Here is a 23,984-nt window from a genome sequence, read left to right as displayed (position 1 = left end):
AAACTTGAACGCTTATGAGAGTGAATGGGAGGTGCTGTTAATGGTTAAACTGGGGCATTAGGTATAAACTGGACCTGTCCTGGGTAAGCCAGGATGTTCTTTACACAGGTTAAGAATGTCAAGCAAGGATCAGTAGGGATGAAGCCATACAGAGAGAATGTACAGAGTGAAGGGAGCGGTGGATTATGTGGAGTCTTGGAGAAATATTTAAAAGAGAAAAAAGAATGTGGCCTTTGAGGCAGAAGGAAAACCAGGAGCAGATGGCCTCACAGAATCCCAGGGAGGCGTCATCTTATTTTTCGCTTGTATTAGAGTACTATGTTGGAATGACTTGTTATGTATCAGGATATAAAACTCTCCTAAGCACTTCTGTTTTATAGTTACTCGGCTAAAATCTGATTCAGATCCAGTTTAAATCCAGACATCATTTCATGTTATATTTGATCCTAAGGTTACTAGTTATTTAGTCAAATATAGTGAGTATAATCACTACAGGCTTAAAATTAATTTCCAGGTCAAGAGGTAGAACACATTTATCCTGTAATATAGAATCCTGTAATATTGAAAATCATAAACAGCACTTATTTTTTTTTCTGTAGAAAATAGGGTTCTTTAGGAAGTCAACAGAAAAATAAAACAAGTGAATATTTTATATTCTTAGTGGCTTATGATTGACTATTTTCCTCCCAATGTTTTATTATGAAAATTTCCACACATACAGAAGAATTGAAGGAATTATACCTATAGCTAGATTCTACAAATAACATTTTGCTATATTTGCTTTATCACATATCTGTCCATCTAACTGTTCCTCTAGTCATCCATCAATACATCTTTTTTATGCATTTCAACTAAGTTGACTACCAGTTTTTTTCTTTTTTGTTTATTTTGAAGGATGAGAATTTTATTTATTATTTATTTTTTAAAAAATTTTTATTGAATCAAAATTGATTATACATATTTTGGGGGTTCAGTGTTGAGATACATTGATCAAATCAATATTACTAGCATATATATTGTTACCAGTCGTAATTATTCTTTATGTCCCTTGTCCAATCTCTCCCCATCCCCATCCCCCTCCCCCATCCCTCCTCTATTTACCCTAGATTTCTTCTCTCCTTCTGATAGAATAATGGTTACTCTGTTGATTTGTTGCCTGGATGATCCCCCAATATAATCATAGAGCAGATGCTTCTTCTGTCACTCTTAAATGGGTTTTGTGGAGAGAGACATCCTCTTTTCTTTATCTCTGATGGTGACTCTCCTTGTGTCCATGTACTCCCGTGGCTAGCAGACTACCTGTGTGGTGGTTGTGTCATCTAGCCACTTTCACAGCAGCCATGGTTATTGTGGTGGCTGTGGTGAGCCACCCACACGGAGGTGATGTTTTTCGCATGCTCCTTGGTACTGGCGGTGTGCCTGGTTGTGGGAGGGAGGTACGTCCCAGGCTTCATACCTCACGTTACAGGCGGACCCAAGGCACTGGCGGTGTTTCTAAGCCAGAACTAATTTTTTGTCCTTTGCCTACTTTTAAAGTTGGGGAACTTCCTGTTGAGACCAGTACTTGAGCTCTGTGGTTGAGCTATATTGCTGCTTCGCTTCTGCTTCCCTAGGGAAGGCTTTTTGTGCAGCTCGGGTTTTCATGGTTGACTTCATAGGTACTTCTAGCTCTCCAGAGACTTGGTGCACCTGGGTTGTGTAGAAACTCTGATCTGGGCCTGTGTCTTTTCATCAAGCTCCACCCTGTGCAATTCTGTATTCCTGACCAGCTTCCTCTGAGTGGTCGTATGCTGATTGGACACAGATCAGCTGTCCTTGCTGTGCCCCAGCGTTCTCCAGGTGGGCCCATCTCCCTCATGACCAGTGCTGCAAACACTTCCCGTGGGATGGGCTGTGTGCCGAACCCTTGTGATGACTCACCAGCCTCTGAGTGGCTCCATTTTTTCAGTTGTTGTAGCTCCTCACTCCTATGTGGGTCCACGGGAACCCTATTAGTGATCTTGCTGGCCTGGGGTCGCCAAGGCGCTCTTCTCCCCTGCCGCCTCGCAGCAACTCCATCTGAAGGGCACAGCTGCGGCTTTTGCCAGTTCCTGCTCCATGTGCTCAGCAGCTCCAGCCTTAAAGCAGCTGTGGCACAAAATGGTCAGAGCAGTTTTTTCTTCTCTGATCGTGGCTTCTCACACCTTCGTGCACTCCGTAGGTCTCTCTTCCTCTTCCCCTGAGCTCTAGCGGCCCCAGCTTGGCTGTTGTTGCTTTTTTATATAGTTGTAAATTGGTTGATTTGTGGTAGAGAGTGATACTGGGGACCGTCTCTTCTGCCATCTTGACTGGCAGTTTTTCTAAGCAGACTTTTTAATTTTTTTTCCCCTGGATGTTGTAATTAAAGTGTTAACACATTTTATGCAAATGTTTTCAACTGACCCTTTTTCCTATTTTTAGAAATCCAAGTTTGCCAATAAGCACTGTCAGACTTAAATTATCTTAAAAAGGTCTAGTAAATAGTGTTAAACCTGAATAGTGTCCTCTTTCTCAATTGCTTTGTAATCCAGACAATTACAATTTTTAAAGTTATCAAAAATAATTTACAGTGGTTTTTTAACCTTCCTTTAAAAAATTTAAATAAATGTTTATTCACATTATATTGTTTTCAGAGTGGAGAGATCTACAGACCAAGTCATCAAGCCAGTCAATGTGGGAGCACTGTCAAAATGGGTTGGGAAGATACCACCAGATGTTCTACAAGACATGGCCGTGATTGCACCCATGCTTGCCAAACTTGGCTATGACCCATATGCCAATCCACCTAACTATGGAAAACCTGATCCCAAAATCCTTGAAAATACTAGAAGGGTAAGTGCAACTTTTAAAGTGACTGAGAAAACCAGATATGGAATTTAGGTCCTGAATAGTTTTTTCTTATTTTATTTCCTGCTTTTTTTATGATCCGATATGTATTTTAAATAAAAAACCTGTTTGTAGAACGTGTTATTAGGAGTCTTCCACTGCATTTTGAGGATAATTCTGGCTCTTCCCAAGAATGGTTGGTACAATTATTTAATGTTTTTTGCCCAATATCTAGGAATGGTACTCACTGTTGAGGAGATTTATTCTCATAGCTGATTACCATAAATTTGCATAAACACCAGAATTGTTAGTAACCTTACTTCTACTTTCTTTTTTTAAGCTAATGGCTACTTTATTTTTAAACCTTTGTTTAGATGAGGCATAATTTCTTGATACCTGAAGGCTAAACGTCGGCTACGTTAGAAGGATTATTAAACAGGTACACTACACTAACAATCTGATTGGGAGAAAGTTGCTATTGAAGTACAAATGCAGTTTTTCTTTTAATAAGTTAAGCTCATATCTTTACAAAATATTGTTTCAAAGAAAGTATGGAAAACTCAAAGAGATAATCTGAATATATTCCTTACCAGCTGAGTCTATTTCAAATCAGACCTTATACATGCTTTCTTTTCATTGTAGTGAAATATACAAAACAAAATTTGCCATTTTAACAATTTAAGTTTGTGATTCAGTGACATTAAGTACATTTACATTGTTTTTAACTTTTACCACCATCCATCTCCAGAACTTTTATTATTTTTCCAAAGTAAAACTCTGTACCCATCCATAACTCTCCATTCCCTCTTCCTTTAGCCTCTGGCAGCCACAACTGTACTTTTGTTTCTCTCTTTTTTTTGAAGCTACAGTTCAAACATGTTAGCATAAGTTCACTGATAGGCTACTTGATGTCAAGATTAAAGTTTCTTGGCTTTCTCTAGTATTCCCTTATTTATGTCAGTGTCCTTCCTTCCCCACAACCTTATATATATCTAACATATCATCTCTTTATTCTATCTTTTTTTTTGGCTGGCTGGAACAGGGATCAAACTGTGGACCTTGGTGTTATCAGCACCATGCTCTAACCAACTGAGCTAATTGGCCATCATGATTCTTTCTTTTGATACCTTTAATTGACAAACAACCTTATTTCATTAGTTAATTTCCATGTAAATTCCCTTCTCTTAGGTATTAGTATCACTTTCATTTCAGTTCATCATTACTGGCTATACAGTGAAGAGCCATCTTCTTGTAAACTATCATATATGAAGGCAAATTTTTTATTTTTCAAACAATCTGTATCGTTTTTATGCTTTTCATATATATAAACATTTTTATTATAAAAATATAAGCTCATTATATGAAACTTACAAAATTAAAAAGATAAGAGTATAAAAATCACCTGTAATGTTACCATCCAGATAATACCATTAATATTTTGATGTATTTCTCCTCCTTCACTGCGTTTTGTTAAAGGTAAGATTACATATCATATAATCTTAACTCTTCTACATGCACAGTTTTGTATCCAACCCTTTCTTAATATTTATGAGGATTTTCTTATAGTGCACATTCTTTTTAAACATAATTTTTCATGCTTATGTAATATGTCATCACAGGAGCCTCAAGTCCTCTCTTGAAACACAGTAGTAAATTAATGGATAAATGAACAAACAAAATATATTTTCCTAGAAGATGTTCTATAATACATTTTACCATTTTTCTTTTGTTGCTATGCAATTTTCTCTTTGACAAGTTGTGCTGCAGTGAACATCTTTGCACATATTGTATTTTAGGGTTTTTTAAAAAAAAGTTTAGACTAATAAAAGTGAAATTAAGCCAGGTCAAAGTACCTGAGATGTTTTTAAAGGTGCTTGATATATGTTGATACATTAAAAAAAAAAAAAAAAAAAAAAACTTTTGAATTACCAGCATAAGGGAGGTGATTTTACTTTAAATTTTTGCTAATTTTAATAGATTTCATTGATTAAATGTAACTGACTATTTTCCAGTTATTAGCTATATGTATATATTCTTTTGTGAACTGTCTCTTAAGTTTTTCAAAGTTTTATATGTATTAAAGTTTTGCAAACTTTAATGAAGCATACATCAGTCTAGCATCCTGCTTTCCTAGTCCTTGTTAATCTCTTTATAATTGGTAATTCATAGCTTTCTCCTTTGCACAATACTGAAAGGGTTCTTTATGAACCAAGATACATGTACAAGTGATATTTTGAGGTTTCCCAGATGGTAGACATAGTTTTTTTTACATGCAAGTTGGCTTGCCTAGATGATTCTTCGCTTTCTTGAGTGGAGGGTTGGGAAGAATGCTGTGTTTGAATCCATGTGACTAAAGAATTTATTTCATACACACTTGTGGCTTTATTTATTTATTATTTTTTATTTTTCTTCGCACTTATAGTTTTTGAAAAGTTTTCAAAATGCACATTGGAGAAAAAACACTTTTTTTTTTTTCTGTCTCTGCCTACCTCTAAAGTGACAATTCTGTGGAAGAATAGATAAAGTGTGAACTATAGTTGCATTTTGAGCCCTTTGTGGTAATATGTATAAGCTGACATTCATTTTTTGTGAGGCTGGGTTTCATAGGCCTTCTTGGAAACCATATTCTAAGTATCTTCAAAGCTTTTTTGCCTGTAATAAGTCAGATGCTGGCTGGCTGGTTAGCTAACTTGGGAGAGTGAGTTGCTGAGAACACCAAGGTCAAGGGTTCTGATCCCCACACCAGCCAGCCACACACACAAAAAGAACTCAGATGCTAATATATCCAGCATTGATGATCATAAGGTTTCACAAAGTAATGCATGAAAAGAGATCTTTGATTGTCAGCTATGACATGAGATGGGCTCCAGAGAAAAAAGATGGCTGGGGAAATTGTTCCCTTATTTATGAGGTAGGAGTGGGAGAAAAATCACATTTTGGCTGGGAATATAGAATCCCAAATCACTAGGCCTAAAAGTGCTGGTTTTCATACAATCTGAGTAGTCCAGAAGAAATGGTGTCTGAGTCAGCACATTTTAGGGACATATTGCCCAATTTTGAATAGGAAATCATGTGCTTGATGGTTGCGTGACTCACATGAAGCACATTTATAGCACATTTCTGTAAATAGTGCCCTCTAGGTTACATCCTCAGCCTTTTCACTCCCCCACAGATTCTTAATCTTAGACTTAGGAACTTAGAGAATCTGGTGAAACTTGAGGATCCCTGCCTCAGAGATACAGATAAATACATTCACAGAATTTTACCCATGATTTCAGTGGATTCATAGATGCCCCTGAAGCCCATCAGATTAAGAACTCCTATTTTATAGTCTCCTTGATCAAGCTCATCCACTCATATGGCTTTTATTACACCCTATTTGCTGATGATCATAAATCTGTTTCCTAGCAGGTCTCTTTCCTGAGTCCCAAGTTCATTATTTCCAATTGTCTTCTGTGTATATCTCCACCTGGATGCTCTCAAGGACCTCAAATTCAATGCCCAAAATTGAACTCATTGTCCAAACTTGTTCTCAGATAGCTGAGGCTAGATGGAATTGTTCATGAAATTGAGCAGGAATCCAAGGTGAGAGTGGGGATGAGGCTGTGGTGGTCTGTACTTGCAGTGTCTATGAGCAGATATGAGGAACAGAGTCCAAAGGGCATATGGCTGAAGCCAAAAAACAGTTCAAAGTCTGGTTGCTGAACTTGAAGAGTGAGCTGAAAAGCAGATTCAAGTATGACTGGAAAATCCAGTTGAAAACCTGAGTAGACAGTACTGAGCAAGAGCAAGTGTACCAGGGTATAGAACCCACAGTAGTAGACAAGAAGGAACTTGAAGTAAGCCAGGAGAGGGGGTTGGGTTAAATTCCTACACCAAATAGCAAGAAGTTGCAGCAGTTGGAAATGATGTTCTTAAATTAAAGGTAGAGCCTAGAATGTACACTTATGTTTTCTGGTTCCTCTACCCAGCAAAGACTGCTCCTCCCTATTTTTTCTGTCTCTATGCATAGCATTTTAAAAACTTTATTTTTATTATTATTATTATTATTATTATTATTATTTTGCATTCTGAGATGTTGGGAAGCAGCGGGAGGGGGAGGGTGGAAGGGGATAGGGAAATGCAGGTGAGCGTGAAAGAGTGGGGCTGGCCCATGGCTGGATCCTTCACTGGCCTGGTTGTGGAGTACATGGGGACATGGCTGAGGCTTGCAGAACCCCCCACTCCAGGTTGGGAGCCCAGGGGATTTCTGGTGGCAGCATGGTTGTCACTGGGCTAGATGCACATGTTGGGGGCATGACTGAGGCCCTTGGCCCCTACCACCTTGGCTTAGGGGTCAGGGGGGCTTCCAGAGGAGGTCAGCCGTGGGAGGGGGGCATGGCTGAGGCTCTTGGACCTCCCCATCCTGGCTCAGGAGCCCGGGGGGCTTCCGGCTCTTCTGTGTTTTATAGGTGTTCTTTGGGGTGTTAGACCTTTACTGGTTAATATCAGAACGTTGTCTCTGATCTGTTGGTTTTGTGTTTTTCTTTCAGTTCTTTTTTGGATTATTAGCTACCCCCACCACTTAAACTCTGCACTGGAACTAATTTGTTGTCCTTTGGTTACTTCTAAAATGGGGAACTTCCTGTGAGGACCAGCACTTGAGCCTTGTGGTTAAGCTAAATTGCTGCTTTGCTGCTGATTCTCTGGGGAAGGCTTTTTGTGCAGCTCACGTTTTAATTGTTGAGACCTTTTAAGCATTTCTGGGTCTTGTGAGGACTGATACATCTGGGTTGGGTTGTGTGGAAACTCTGGTCTGGGCCTGAGTCTTTTCAGCAAACTATACCCCCTTTAGTTCTATATTCCTGACCAGGGTCCACTGAGTGGGCCTGTGCTGATTGGAGGGAGATCAGCTGTTCATGCTGTGGCCCAGTGCTCCCCTGGTGGGCCAGTCTCCCCGCCCCCACTCCAAACACTTCCCATGGGACAGGCCATGTATTGGTCCCTTGCGATGACTCACTGGCCTCTGAGTGGCTCCTTTTTTCAGTTGTTTTGGCTCCTCACTTGTATGTGGGTCCACGGGAACCCTGTCAGTGGTTTTGCTGGCCTGGGGGCCACCAAGGCCCTCCTCTCCCCTGCAGATTACAAGCACCTTCATCCAAAGGGTACAGCTGCAGTTTTTGCCAGCTCTTGCTCTTTGTGCTCACCAGGACTAGCCTTGAAATGGCCAAGGCTCAGAGCGGTGGAAGCAGTCCCTTCTTTCTCTCATCGTGGCTTCTCCTGCCTTCATAAACTCTGTAGGTCTGTCCTCCTCTTCCCCTGAGCTCTAGCAGCCCCAGCTTGACTGTTTTTGCTTTTTAATAGTTGTAAATTGGTTGATTTGTGGGAGAGAGTGATGCTGGAGACCGTCTGTTCCACCATCTTGATTCTCCACCTCCCTCAGCATTCTTATTTATCCAAATTAGGATTTTGTGGCTTTGCAGATCATATGTAATTAATTGGTCACCAAGTCCCTTTGATTCTACATTTAAAGATATCTTGACTTAATCCTATTTCCTTTCAGTTGCCTTGGTTCAGTTTCTCTTATTTCTCACATGAAGTATGGCAATAACCTCTTATTTTGTTTTTTTGTATTTAGTCATTCTTCTACTACATTTTATATATTCTACGGAAATTATTTTTTCAAAGCTCAAATATGAATGTATCATTCCCTTATATAAAATTCTCGAATAGCTCCTGTGAAAATTTTCAGAGTCAAAATGGAGTTGCCATGTTAAAAAAAAAAAAAAACGCAAGAAACAAAACCTTGATAAGTAGAGCCGGGGAAAGGCCATGAAGCGGGGAGCTCTTATGCACTTAAGCCTGATAACGAGAACTATTACAAAGGACTCTGCAAAACCACTACCTTACATAAAGGCCATTGCAACCTTACACAAAAAATAATTCTGCGAGGACATCTGCCCAGCAACTAACTGTCTGTCCAACCTCAGACTGGTGTCACCCTTGTTTGATTCTTGTCGCCAAAGATAATTATCCCCAAACAGTTATGTAATCCTCCATCACTTTTCCTTTAAAACTCTGTATCTTCCTTTACCTCCCTGAATATGCACATAGCTTACTTACTATGGCACATGTATTCCCATTGCAATGCCCTACTGCTGAATAAATATCATTTTCTTTTAGAGAGCCTCTCTCTGTTTGTTATTTAGGTTGATACTTCACTATTACCATAGGGTAAAGTCCAGACTTCTTAGAATGGCATTTACTTTTCAAATATTTGGACATTTTCTATTTATGTTTTTGTTGTTGATTTCTAATTTAACTCCATTATGGTCAGAGGACACACTCATTATAGTTTTAGTCTTTTGAAATATATGGAAATTTACTTTCATAGTCCTTAATAATCTCTTTGTAATTGGTAATTCATAGCTTTCTCCTTTGCAAAATACTGAAACGGTTTTTTATAAACCAAGATATAGGTATAAGTGATATTTTGAGGCTTCTCAGGCAGTAGACATTATAGTTTTACTACATGCCAGTTGGCTGGGCTAGATTATTCTTCCTTATGGCCAGCTTATGGTCTCATATGTTCACTTGAAAAAATGTATGTTTTGCAATTGTTACAGAATTCGGTAAGTATCAGTTAGATCAAAAAGTATAATAGTGTTTGAGTCTAATTTTTATTTGATTTTTTTTTTTTGCCTAGCTGTATCACTTTTTGGAAAAGTTGTATGACTTTGTCTATTTCTCCTTTCATTTCTATCAATTTTGCTTCCTGTATTTTGAATCTACACTATTAGGGTCTAATCTATACATTTAGATCTTCTTAAAGAATTAACTCTTTTATAATTATGAAATCTCTCTCTTCATCTCTGATGTTACTCTCTGGAAGTCTACCTTATCTGATATGAATATAGCCACAACAATGTTTTTATAAACTGAGGTACCAGAGGTGGGAAGGTGGAAGGGTTAGCGAGAAATTGGTAAAGGGCCACAAAAAAAGACCATGTTGTATAATGTTGAGTATACTAATTATGCTAATTTGAGCATCACATATTGTACACAGGTATTGATATTCACCTCTGTACCCCAGGTATTGATATTCACCTCTGTACCCCACAGATTTGTACAATCAGTTATGTTTCAATAAATTCAAAACACATTTTTTGAATGTTTTTATGCATACTATACATGGTGTATCTTTCCCATCCTTTTACTTTTAATCTGTATCTTTATATAGCTGGTCTTGTTTGTTAATCCAGTTTTATAATCTCTGCCTTTTAAATGGAGTATTCAGCCCACTTATATTTAATGTAATTACTCATCTGATTAGGTTTAAATCGACCATCTTGGTATTTATTTTTTATTTGGCTCTATTTTGGTTCCCTTGCTTCTCTTTTCCTGCCTTCTTTTGAGTTAATCTAATATTTTTTAGTATTCCATTTTATCTCTTATTGGCCATATATTGGCTTCTGTTTCTGATAGGCAGTTAGGCTAAGGATACTAACACTTTCATATCACTTTAGTCCAATTTGGAATGATGATGATTTGAAGCTTTGTTGAAGCCCCTGTGAAAGCTCATCTATTTCCAGTTAATCTTTATTTTTCATGTGTAGTCATTTGCAGTCCAAACTAAAAGCCTGGGGTGTTTCCTTCTTTGGCGGGTCCCTTCACAATGAAACTAAGCTTCTATTGGGTAGTCAAAAAATATGAAATGACATATTTTTGAAGTCCGTCATTTATAGAAATAAAAAGTTGATACACATGCTATAATATCTATGCTACTACCATTTACCATATGATGATTTCATTGTCATTTTTTTTCTTAAAATATAAGATTTACCTTACTGTAGCACATTGCATTCATTGATTCAATAAAAAATTTTGAAGATATTGAAAACCAAAACTAACAAAACTCCCTGCTTTCATGGAACTTATATTCTAAAGGAATTTCAGAAAATAGGCAATAATTATAGTAAGTAAATTACATGTTATGTTAAAAGAAGATAACTTCTGTGAATAAAATAGAGCAGGGTAAGGGGGACTGGGAGATTGACTGGGGGAGGGAATAAGTTACCTGTAAACAAGGGCTGCTTAGATATCTGGTTGTCTCAGCATTTGTTGAAAACACTGTTTCTTTCCTATTGAATTGTCTTGGCACTCATTGAAAATCAGTAAATGAAAATGAAATGAAACAAATCAATAAATCATAAATGTTAGGGCTTATTTATGAATGTTTGTGTCACCTAATATCTTTTTAACAAGTTATCTTTCTGCTTAAATCAGCCATCAGGTTATCTGAGCAGCCCTTATTAAAAGAAGGTGGCATCTGAGCAAAGACAGAGGAGGTAAAGTTTGCCTCTAGGTTTCTAGGGGTAAGCCTGTGCAAGGCAGAGGGAGGAGCCTGTGCAAAGGCCTGAAAGCAGAAGAAGGTTTGTGTTAGGTCGGTAGAACCGAAAACCTGACTTTTAGAAAGCCCCCACCCTTCGGTTTCATTTCTCTGAGTTTCATTCCTCTAAGTTTCTATCTCCCTAAGTCTCTGCTCCCATGAGCAGGCTGAGCAAGCTGTTCCCAGAGTGTAACATTGTAACTGCTTCCCCAGGCTAGCCCAAGGTTTCTGTCTCCTGAGTCTCTGTCCCTATAAGCAGGTTATATCCGGAGTTGAACATTGTTAACTGCTTTCCTAGGCTAGGCAAGATGCCAATCTCATCCCTATAAAAATGACACCCTGCTGCCTCTTGGTGCTAACTCCATTTTTCTCGGCTAATCCCGGCAGGGCCGCTTGCTGCTTGCTAATAAAATCTTCTTTTCTTCCCTTCCCTGGCTGGCATCTCCTTCTTGGCAACCTTACAGTTTGATGCATGATAAGGAGCTTGATGAGTGTGGTTGGAGCAGATTCAGAGGCAGAGATGAGAAGAAACAAGTTGACTTTCAATCTCTGCTTCTGGTCCTCACCATGGACCAATGATAGCCATAGAGCTTTTCTAGTCTCTTTGATCATGGAAATTCCTGTCTCTTAGCAATAATCTTCTGTACCCTGTTCATTTTCTTGCTCTGAGACAGTTTTTGAAAAATAACCTTAGGTGGAAAGGCATAACCCATGATTTAGTCTTTGCCCCTTATCTTTTTGCTTTGTGAAGAATTCCTAATAACAAGTACCTGGGAAGGCCTAGGAGTTTAGGCTTTTTTTTTTTTTTTTCTCTCAACCTTATCCCCTGTCAAGTCTTCCACTTCCCTACATCTGCTTATACTAACTTTAGCTTAATGTACAGAGTTTGGCTTTTTCAGTCCTGAAAATTTTTAAATTATTGTACTCTCAGTCAATTTCACTTTTTTAAAAATTTTTTTTATCGACTCAGAATTGATTATATATATTTTGGGGATTCATTGTTGACATATGTTGATCAAATCAATATTACTAGTATCTATATTGTTATAAATGGTACTTATTCTTTTTTTTATTTTGTCAATATACAATGTGGCTGATTATTGTGGTCAATTACCGAAATCTCCCTCCCTCCTCCCGCTCTCCTCTCCCTCCCAACAATGTCCTTCCTGTTTGTTTGTCCTATCAATTTCAAGGAATTGCAATTGCTGTGTCTTCTCCCCCCCCCCCCGTTTTTTTTGTGTATTTATTTATTTATTTTTAGCTCCCACAAATAAGTGAGAATGTGATATTTCCCTTTCTGTGCCTGACTTGTTTCATTTAATATAATTCTAAATTGTACTTATTCTTTATGTCCCTTGTTCAATCTCTCCCTATCCCTCTCTCCCTCCTCCTCCCCCCTCTAATTACCCTAGATTTCTTCTCTCCTTCTGATAGAGTAATGGTTACTCTGTTGATTTGTTGCCTAGATGATCTGTCCAGTGCTGAAAGGTGTGTTCAGGCCCCCCAGTATTATCATAGAGCAGATGCCTCTTCTGTCACTCTGGAATGGGCTTTGTGGAGAGAGATATCCTCTTCTTTGGTCTCTGCTCGTGACTCTCATATCAATGCACTCCAGTGGCTGGCAGACCATCTGCATGGTGGTTGTGATGTCTAGCTGCTTTTGTGGTAGCTGTGGTTACTGTGGTGGTTGTGGTGGACCACCCACAGGGAGGTGATGCTTATGACATGCTCCTTGGTGCTGGTGGTGTGCCTGGTTGTGGGGGGGGGGGGGTCTGATCCCTGGCTCAATGCCCTGGGCTCCTAGGCAGAGCCCTGAGGTGCTGGTGGTGTGCCTGGGTATGGGTGGGAGGTCAGCTCACCAGCTAGATACCCCAGGACCCCAGGTGGGGCCCTGAGGTGCTGGCGGTGTGCCTGGATGTGGGAGTGGGGTCGAGTCCCAGGCTGCAAGCCTCAGGTCCCTGGGTGGGCCCCGAGGCGCTGGCAGTGCGCGTGGTTGTGTGTGGGTGGTCCGGTCCCTGGCTCCATGCCTCAGGTCCGCTGGTGGGCCCCAAGGCACTGGTGGTGTGCTTGGGCTAGAACTAAATTTTTGTCCTTTGCTTACTTCTAACACAGGAACTTCCTGTGGGCACCAGTACTTGAGCTGTGTTGTTGAACTAAATTTCTGCTTTGCTGCTATTTACCTAGGGAAGGCTTTTTGTGCAGCACAGGTTATAATGGTTGACCTTAAAGGTATTTCCAGCTCCTCAGAGACTGGGTGCACCTGGTTTGCACAGAAACTCTGATCTGGGCCTGAATCTTTTCATCAAACTGCACCCCATGCAATTCTGCATTCCCAACCAGTCTCATCTGAATGGTCCTTCTCTGACTGGCGGGCAGATCGGCTGTCCTTGCTGTGTCCCAGTGTTCTCCCAGTGTGCCTGTCTCCCCCACCACCCATGCTCCAAACACTTCCCATGGGATGGGCCCTGTGCTGGTCCCTTGCGATGACTCACCGGCCTCTGAATGGCTTCCCTTTTTCAGCTGTTCTGGCTCCTCGCTCCTGTGTGGGTCCATGGGAACCCTATTACTGGTCTTGCTGTCCTGGGGGCCACCAAAGCCCTCTTCTCCCCTGCCGCCTCCAAGTAACTCCATCTGAAGGGCACAGCTTCGGCTTCTGCCAGCTCCTGCTCTGTGTGCTCAGCAGTTGCAGCCTTAAAGAAGCCATGGCCCAAAATGCTCCAAGCAGTTTTTTCTCTCATCATGGCTTCTGCTCCTCTTCCCCTGAGCTCCAGCAGCCCCAGCTTGGCTGTTGTTACACTTTTATAATTGTAAATTGGTTGATTTGTGGGAGAGAGTGACGCTGGGGACCGTCTATTCTGCCATCTTGACTGGAACTCCCACTTTCACTTCAAAAGAAATATGTTCCCTCAACAGAGCTGTATTTGCTTTCAGATATCTCTTGATGGCAGGATTTACTGAAGACTAAAAAATTTAGCCAACATCACCAACATCTGGGTGTTAACTTATTATTTTCCTTAATATTATAGCCTCCCTGGGCGTGTGATCATTGTCCCCAGGTACAATATTTGGTAGTTTAACCTAAAAGGACTGAGCCTGCTACAGGAATTCCCAGATTCTTAGTTGGAATTGTGCGGTCTCTGCTACTCTCTGACGATCCTCCTTTTCTTAGTTAACTTTACCTTGTAGTTCCTTGTTCGTGACAAGAAATTCTTAGTTTCAAGCAACAGGAACCAACTCTAGCTAATTTAAGCAGAAAGATAACTTATTAGAAAGATATTAGGTGATACAAACATTCATAAATAAGCCCTAACATTCATGATTTATTGATTTCCGTTTCATTTCATTTTCATTTATTGATTTTCAATGAGTGCCAAGACAATTCAATGGGAAAGAAACAGTGTTTTCAACAAATGCTACTGGGACAACCAGATATCTGTGTGCAAGAGAATGAAGTTGGACGCATATTTATACCATACATAGAAATTAACTCAAAATAAACTATAGTCCTAAATGCAAGGATTAAAACTATGAAACTCTTAGAAAAAACCGTAGGAGCAAATATTTGTGACTTTGGATTTGAGATTGGTTTGTAGATATGGCACCAAAAGCATAAGCAATGAAAGGAAAAAGGACTGCATTGAAATTAAAAATTTTGTGTTGTAAATATCCTTAAGAAAGTGAAAATATACTGCCATTTGCAACAACATGGATGGACCTTGAGAGAATTATATTAAGTGAAACAAGTCAGGCACAGAAAGAGAAATACCACATGTTCTCACTTATTGGAGGGAGCTAAAAATTAATATATAAATTCACACACACACATACACACACACACACACAAACCGGGGGGGGGGGGGGGGAAGAAGATATAACAACCACAATTATTTGAAGTTGATACAACAAACAAACAGAAAGGACATTGTTGGGGGGAGGGGGGGAGGGAGAAGGGAGGGAGGTTTTGGTGATGGGGAGCATTAATCAGCTACAATGTATATCGACAAAATAAAATTTAAAAAAAAAAGAAAGTGAAAATACAACCCACAGATGTTATCCAGCGTATACAGAGTGCTCGTTTCAGCAGCACATACACTAAAATTGGAACGATACAGAGAAGATTAGCATGGCCCCTGAGGGGGGATAAACAGAATATATAAAGAACTCTTACAACTTAATAATTACTTACATCACCCAGTTGGTAGTGTTAGTTGTCTGTGTGTGTGCCTAAGTTATTTTTCTGTTTATATCAGCCAGAATTGGTTCCTGTTTCATCATCCAACTTGTGGCAAATCAATACCACGATCAGATAGTACTTCATACCCACTGAGATGCCTACAATAAAAGAAATATAGGACACAATATGATAGTTACTCAAAATTAAACATACCATTTGATCCAGCAATTCCACTTTTGGGTATTTACACAAAAGAATCAAAAGCAGGGACTCTAACAGATATTTGTACACAGATGTTAATAGCAGCATTATTTACAGTAGTCAAAAGGTGGAAAACAGCTGCCATAAATAAATAAATAAGTAAAAGCTGTACCGGCCAGCTGCCAAAAAATGTATAAATAAATAAATTAAAAGGTGAAAAAACCCAGATGTCTGTACCAGATGAATGGATAGACAGAATGTGCCATCTGTCCATTTGTGTACACACACACAAAATGTCTCACAATGGAATATTATTCAGCCTTAAAAATGAATGAAATTCTGGGCCGACCCCGTGGCGCACTCGGGAGAGTACGTCACTGCTCCTGCCGCAGGTTCGGATCCTATATAAGGATGGCTGGTGCGCTCACTGGCTGAGCGTGGTGTGGCCGGTCACAAAAATGACAAAAAAAAAAAAAAAAAAAGAATGAAATTCTGATGTATGCTACAATATGGATGAACTTTATGTAAGTGAAATAAGCCCGAAACAAAAGGACAAATATTGTATAAGTCTACTTATATGAAATACATAAAGGCTAATTTATAGAGATAGAAAGTAGAACAGAGTTATCAGGGGCTTGGTTATGATTCCATTTCTATAAAATTCAACGTTACTCTGATGGATGAAAGGGACATGTTGTAATTAGAAGGAGGCACAAGGTAGGCTCCCGAGTCGTTTTCTATTTCTCAATCTGTGTTCACCCTGCATAATTTCATTGAGTTGTTCAGCCACGGTTTGCACTTTTGTTTTTTTGTTTGTTTTGGTGACTGGCCAGTAAGGGGATCCGAACCTTTGATCTTGGTGTTATAAAACTGTACTCTAATCAACTGAGCTAACTGGACAGCCCCACACTTTCCTTTATAGGTTATACAGACAGTCCCCTGACTTACAATGGTTCAACTTAAGATTTTTCTACTTTGGAATGGTATGAAACCTATAACACATTCAGTAGAAACCATACTGTGAGTACCCATACAACCATTCTGTTTTTCACTTTCAGTGTAGTATTCAATAAATTACATGAGATATGCAGCACTTAATTATAAAATAGGCTCTGTGTTAGATGGTTTTGCCCAACTGTAGGCTAATGAAGTGTTCTGAGCACATTTAAGTTAGGCTAGGCTCAGCTGTGGTAGATAACGTTGACTAAATGCATTTTTGACATGCAGTGTTTTGAGCTTACAATGGGTTTCTCAGGATGTAACCCCGTGGTAAGTGGAGTAGCATCTGTACTTTTATTAATGTCTACTTAAAATTGGAAAAAAAGAGATATCTGCGTTTCAGTTTTTAAATGCTGGAGTAAAGATAGTCATTTTCTCTTGATCTTGGAAATCATATAAAACAGTAACTATAACAAGAAATAAATTCTCTGTTTGACAGGTGGAGAGATAGGCAGCTCCAGACATGAAACTGAGGCAGAGACAACACATGCAGTGAAGAGCAAACAAAAAATGAGAGGAGCTCATTGAGAGAAGATGCTCAGGGAGTGACCAACCAGTGCAGTGAGGGTCAAGCACAGCTGAGGGGGACACCCAGTGTGGCCGCTTTTAGGCAAGAGCACAGATTTCCACAGTAATTGGAAAGCCCTGAAGGCAAAACCAGCAGTCTCCTATCTGTGACCAGGTGGACTATACATAGCCTTGTGCAGTTGCTTCCCTAGACTTGGTTTGACATGACATGTCAAGAAGCAGGGAGGGTGCAGGCTGAACACAGACCATAACCCATATTTGACAGTTTCCTGTTTGAAGTAAGTTGAAGGAGAAACTTCCTAATGAGAGCAGGTCTGCAGCGTGGGTCTTGGTTAGTTGTGGAGAAGCAAAGGTAAAAAACTGAATTCTCATACACAAACTGTGTCATAAGGAGAATTCCTGCTAACCTGGAACATAGCCCTGGCCCTTCTCCAAAATGAACCGCCTGTAAATATTTGATATGTGAACAACTCCTCTCTTTCAAAAATGAGTAATAAATCAAAAAGGAACCAGCACCAGATAAAAATTTGACTAAGTGCTTAGGCCTGAATTTTTAAAAAAGGAATGAAGGGCTGGCCAGTTAGCTCAGTTGGTTTGAGTGTAGCCTTATAACACCAAGGTCACAGGTTTGGATCCCCTCACCGGCCAGCCTCCAAAAAAAAAAAAAAAAAGAATCTCTGCTTAATTAAATCAATTTTACTTTCTGCTTTAAGGAAACTTGAACATTATCTTTCTGCCCCAATACCGATTTCTAGCTTTTAGACCTAGCTTAACTGGACATCTTAACAGAGTGTGACATACTTCTTTAGCCTTGTTCTTAATTTCCCTTTTTCTTTGTAGGTCCTTTTTTTCTCTATAGGGAATCTGATTGCCCTCGCTCAGCTTTCCTTTTTTCATCATGTCCATTTTTTAAAAGGAAAATGAGGCAAAGTCCTTGTATCTGCAGTGTGATTTTTCTAGAATGTTCTTCCAGGCAAGAAAAGAAAGATTGTGATTATTGGTCTTTGAAAATGTACTCTGTTCTTTCTCATACTGAAGCTTTACTAATGTTGGGGCCAGAGATGATGCTTTAGATATTCTACCATTTTTTTTGCTACCTGGCACCAATCGTAGAAACAGCAATAGAGAACCAATTTTTTTTTTCTATATGTTTTTTGTCAAAAAATAATTAAAACTTCTTTAATTATTTTACTTGCAAGAGTAGAATAGAATAGAATGGTGGAATGCATGCCAGTATCCTGTAAAGTAATGTCACATGTAGCCCTGAAGGCTCAACAGAGTCACACCAGGGAGGCCGCAGCAGAGCCACTGCTTCCTCCTCTCTGTGGTCAGTCTACACTGCAAGTTGGTCTCTGAAACTTTTCTCAGTCTGTCTACTCTGAAAATGGAGCTCATTCATTTCTTCTTTCATCCCAGTGTCCATTTGTTTCTCCATCCAGAATGTAAAGATGATTAAGGCTCTTTCTCCTTAGAAGTGTGGGGAAGAAGATAGAAGATTTGTAATTAACTGTAATTCAGTGATAACTGCTGTAAAAGTAGGGCATTCAGGATGCCAGGTGGGCACAGAGATGGCACTATTGGATTCTTATGTTTAAAGGACAAGTAAAAGTTCCCCAGTGTAAGAAAAAGAGGGAAAAAGCACTTCAGTGAAAGAAAATTGATGAGATTACTGTTGATTTTATCTGTATATATTAACTGTCTTTCAGTGTCTCTGAAAATTTGCTTTGACACCAATTCCTCTTAACTGAAATGACATAGCATTCCTGCCTGATAAGTGTCCTATAGTCAAATGATATGATTTCCTAATCATTCTGCACACTCAACTTTTTTTCTCAGGAAATCAAAGTCTTAAGTGCTAAATTTCCTATACTTATATTGCTTTCTGTTACAGGAAGAGATTTCTATTTCACAGTTAGTACACATTCCCACTTCAATTCACATCCCAATCCATCTTGACCATCTTCACCCAAAAGTCAATACACTGGAACATTTATTTTTCTTAAAAAATTGTTGAAATAGAATATCATGCTTCTAAGCTGATAAAATATTTTTATCTTCTTGATGTAAGAAGTATTAACAATATTTATCCAGTTGTTCCTAGGCAGCAGAAGACTATTGAACTTTCCAAGAACCCAGTCTGAGATTTGCAAAGCTGCCAAAATATTTTAAGACAAATGAGAATATGTAAACGTGCATGTTATCAGCTGTTTTATAGTATTTGTGTTTTAGAGATCATGAGTCTCTAGGAGGCCACAAGAGCCCAATGGGATTAAAGATAAATTTCAAAATCTAGATTCCTATCTTTATTATCATATCTGGCTAAAGTTTGTGTTTTCTCTACATGTGAAACTATCATAATTCCTCAAGAGGGAATGCTTATTACATAATTTAAAATAATGAATTATATTAGTAAATAAATAGCAGGGCAAGCATGGACTAGTGATGAAAGTTTGCCAGAAACTAAGGATTATGATCAATCCAATTCTGTGCTCTTGGGGAAGGAAGGAAGGAAAGAAAGAGACTGGTTGTAAGACTAATCTTTAACCTTTGGAGTTAGGGCCACGGGGTACCTTTGGAGTTAGGGCCGACCCCGTGGCGCACTCGGGAGAGTGCGGTGCCTGGGAGCGCAGCGACACTCACGCCGCAGGTTCAGATCCTATATAGGAATGGCCGGTGCACTCACTGTCTGAGTGCCGGTCACGAAAAAGACAAAAAAAAAAAAAAAAAAAAAACTTTGGAGTTAAAAATGTAAATGTGTACTTGGAAGAAAACTATGAGCAAAAGCGAAAACTTCAAGTTTATAGTGTCTACTATAGTCCTTACCAGGTAGTTTGGTCATTGATACATACTTCTGGAGATTGTTTAAAGTTCTCTTATTTTCAGGGCTGACTGGTTAGCTTAGTTGGTTAGAGTGTGGTGTTAGAGCACCCATGTCAAGGGTTTGGATCTCCATACTGGCCAGTTGCCAAAAAGATTAAAAAAAAAAAAAGAAAAGTCCTCTTATTTTGAAAGAACTGTTTTTAAATCAGGGATTGGCAAATCACAACCTGCAGGCCAAATCTGACCTACCACCTGTTTTTGTAAATAAAGTTTTACTAGAACACACTACACTTAATTTACATATTGTCTATAGCTGCTTTTGCCCTACAACAGTATGGTTGAGTAGTTGGGACAGAGACTGTATGGCCCATAGAGCCTAAAATATTTACTGTCCAGCCTTTTACAGAGCAGGTTGCCAACCCCTGAGTTTAATCTTCAGTTTCAGCCCATTCATAAATGATATATTTCTTAAAGTCTATTTCAGTGAGTTTTGCAAGGTTAATATATTTGTTGTGTTAAAAATTTTTGATCTCCATATTTCCCCAACTCTTTCATGCTTATAAAAAAATTGAAAGAATAGAATAAATGTCTGTATATCCTTGACATAGAATCATTAGCTGTTATAATTTTGTCACATTTGTTTCATCTCATCATTTCTCTCTCTATATATACACACACTTTTTTTTTTTTTTGCTGCTGCTGTTTAATTGTTTGAAAGTTGCAGATATATGCTCCTTCAGCATACATCTCTAAGAATAAGACTATTTTCCTACATAACCCATTGTGTTAAAATTTAAACACATGTGTAAGAGTTTTTTGTTTGTTTGTAATGGCAATATGAGTGGCATTTCTATAGTACTTTGTTTATCCCTGTGTTGCCATTTATAAACTACAGAAATTCTACGTATAATGCATTAGTTATCTGTTGCTTGCTTGTGGTAGACTGAATAATAGCCCCATAAAGGTGTCTACTTTCTAATCCCTGGGATCTGTGAATATGTTACTTTACCTAGTAAAAGAGACTTTGCAGATGTAATTAAGAAATTTAAGATGAGGCAATTGTCATATTATCCTGGTGGGCCCAATGTAATCACCGGGTCCTTATAATAGGAGGCAGGGGAGTCAAAGGCAGAGAAGGTGCTGTGGTGACAGAAGCAGAATCAGTGAAGGAAATGTGACCTTGCTAACACCACTAGCATTGAAGGCGGCGAGGCTGAATTTTCAAACCCAATTTCAAAATTATCATGTCCTATCTCTTTTTTTTTTTTTTTTTTGGTGGCTGGCTGGTATGGGGATCCAAACCCTTGACCTTGGTGTTACAATGTTACTGGGGGAGACAGTCTGGGTGAGGAGGTCAAATAGCTGACCTCAACCCACCCTGTCCTCTACCAAGTTCTTGACTCTGCCATAGGAAAGAATTCAGAGCAGAGTTGGAGTAGAAAGCAAAAACAGGTTTAATGTAAAGAATAAGAAATACACACTTTACAGAGAAAGTATGGGTTGGCTCCAGAGAGTGAGCAGCAGCTGCAGCAAGTTTAATAAAGTAAGAAATACATACTTCACAGGCAAAGTGCAGGGTGGCTGAAGAGAGTGAGCAGCAGCCCCACCTTCTTTCTGGATTCTACTTTTATAGTTGGCTTTCTATACATATCTGCACTATCTAATGAATATTCAAATAAGAGGGTGGTTCCCAGTTTCATAGCAGCTTATATAACATAGCCTTGCACATGCTCAGTTAGTCTCTTTGGAGGAAGCTTATTGGTCAAATTCCACCAAATACACTTAAAATATGCTAGGTGCTCTCTAGTGGCTCCGGTGGAAGGTCATTCATAGGATAAACTCCTTTCTACTGAGCATGCTCAGCCACTGGAATTAGATAAGTCTGCCTCCTGTGGTCTCAAACTCTACATGTTGGTGCCCAAAATAGGTGCAACAAGCAATAATAACTCAGGGCTCAGAGGAGGGGCAGAGTCCTAGAGGAGTGGTTTGAGACTCAGGAGGCCTGAAACCCGACTCCAGGGAAACTGAGCACAACTAGCCAGCCTTTTTTTTTTTAAGTCCTTCCCTCAATTTCTCTCTCCTCTTGAATTTTACTGTAAACATAATGAAGAAACCAGGAGGTACTTCAACAACTTTGTTTGGAAATCTCCTTACCTTTGGATTGGTAAACTTTCTGCTACTGCATAAAAAAATCCCCCTGCCCCCAGTTTCCAGTCATGTTCATTGTGTTTGTTAAAACTCTCATAGGCAGTCTCCTCAAAGTCCAAAATCTGTTAATTGTCAACTCATGGCAGTTTAGGCTTTTACCACTACTGTCCTTAAAGTCCTTCTAGCTACCACCTATTGCTGACTTCTAAGACTTCTCCCACGTTTAAGTACGTGTTATGACAGAACTCCACTCCTGACACCAAAATCTGTATTTGTGAGGCATAGCAAATTACCCTAAAACTTATTAGTGGCTTTAAACAACAAACATGTATTATCTCATAGTTTCTGTGTCATCAAGAATGCAGGCACAGCTTACATAGATGCCTCTGGTTCAGGGTCTTTCACAACGTTGCATTCAAGCTGTCAGCCAGGGCTGCAGTCATCTCAAGGCTCAGCTAGGAGAGGATCTGCTTCCATGTTCACTTGTGTGACTGGTGGCAGCCTCAAATCCGTGCTGGCTAGTGGCTAGAGACATCAGTTCTTTGCCATGTGGGTCTCTCTATAAGGAAGTCAGTTGACTATTGTCATGTTTGCAGCTGGCTTCTCTCAGAGAGAGTAAGAGTGTCGAAGACAGAAGATACGGACTCTTTGTAACCTAATCTCAGAAGTAATGTCCCCCCACACAAGATCATGAATAACAGAGGGTAGGAGTCACTGGGGTTCCATCTTAGAGGCTGCTACTACAAATAACAAGGCACGCGTCTCTCAGAATGTGGCCACAAACACTGTTAGCATGAAAATAATTTAGAAGTTCCGTATCCTCCACAAGATCAAGCTAAGTACAGAATTGGCTTAATAATATTTCTGACAATTTTCTTATAACATAAAACTTTGGCTATCTGAAACCCTTGGGGAATGAGTCATTCTGGAAAGTCAAGTTCTGGATAGATTTGTCCCATACGGGTCCAAATCCTAATAATTTAGTGTAGGATTCCTTTTGTGTTTGATCACATACTCATATTATTTGAAATTTTACTTCTTCCAAAGAAAATTAACAATTGCGTGTGTTATAAAGAGAGGGTGCCTGTCTTCTCTTTATATAGGATATAGAACTTAGGCTTCCTATCTGCCTTCTTTTGTTTGTTTTTATTGTTAATTACCACATAGTAATTGTACATATTTATGGGGCTTTGTTTTTTAAGGTGAGTCAAATGGAGCAGCGGGAGTGGAGAAGGAAGAGAGCCTCCTGTGACTGCTTGTGATCAGTTGGTTGTAAACACCACTACTCCCGGACCAGCCTCTGTGTGGGGCCTTTTATAATTTCTGTTTCTTCCTTCATTTCATTTGTCACCACTCAGTTATCAGTACTTGCCCATTGCCTTCCTGTTTGCTGTATGTAATTGCCACAGGTTGAAACCAAACAACTTGAAGTAACCCAAATAACTTAGTTAAAACTGTGTGTAAAGTAAAAGGGACCTTTCTATTTGAGTTATTTATTTTGAAATGGTATCTGTTGCCAGCTAGACCTTCTCATATGGAATCACACCACCACTCACTGCCTCAAGTAAAAGCTATGAAGCAGTGTTAAATAAGCAGAGCTTACATTTTTATGTGCATTTCTCTTAGGCTTTCTGTAGGGTTTTCCTCTGTCAGAGGACCGAGAGAGTGCAGTAACCTCTGTAACTCATCAGAGGAATGACTTAGAAGACCTGCTAGAGACGGCAGGGTAGAACTAGGAAGCAATCCCTCTGATACTCAGGCTTTGAGAAGCTTCCTTCAGAATCATAGAATATTAGAGTGTGTGGGCAGGGGGTGTTAAAAAAGCCTTAGTTCTTTCCCCCTAGCTCTGGTCTCTTGTGATCATTAAGATCAGGAGAATTACATGCCTCTTCTACTTATCTT

At 39.3% G+C, this 23,984-nt stretch overlaps 1 protein-coding gene and 1 non-coding gene across 2 annotated transcripts in view; both read left to right on the top strand.

The window, feature by feature from the left end:
* TPST1 (tyrosylprotein sulfotransferase 1) overlaps positions 1–23,984 on the top strand; it is a 129,923-nt gene that overhangs the window by 80,239 nt on the left and 25,700 nt on the right. Inside the window, exon 3 of the mRNA XM_063091180.1 lies at positions 2,652–2,850. Coding sequence (XP_062947250.1) covers positions 2,652–2,850 — 199 coding nt within the window. The remainder of the gene's footprint in view (positions 1–2,651; positions 2,851–23,984) is intronic.
* Positions 15,281–15,388, top strand: LOC134374198 (U6 spliceosomal RNA). Its single transcript, XR_010023071.1, has one exon. It is a non-coding gene; the product is annotated as a U6 spliceosomal RNA (small nuclear RNA).

The sequence above is a fragment of the Cynocephalus volans genome, chromosome 3 (genome assembly GCF_027409185.1).
Source record: "Cynocephalus volans isolate mCynVol1 chromosome 3, mCynVol1.pri, whole genome shotgun sequence".
In the NCBI taxonomy this organism is placed as follows: Eukaryota; Metazoa; Chordata; class Mammalia; order Dermoptera; family Cynocephalidae; genus Cynocephalus; species Cynocephalus volans.
This window is presented reverse-complemented; position numbering and strand designations above follow the sequence as displayed.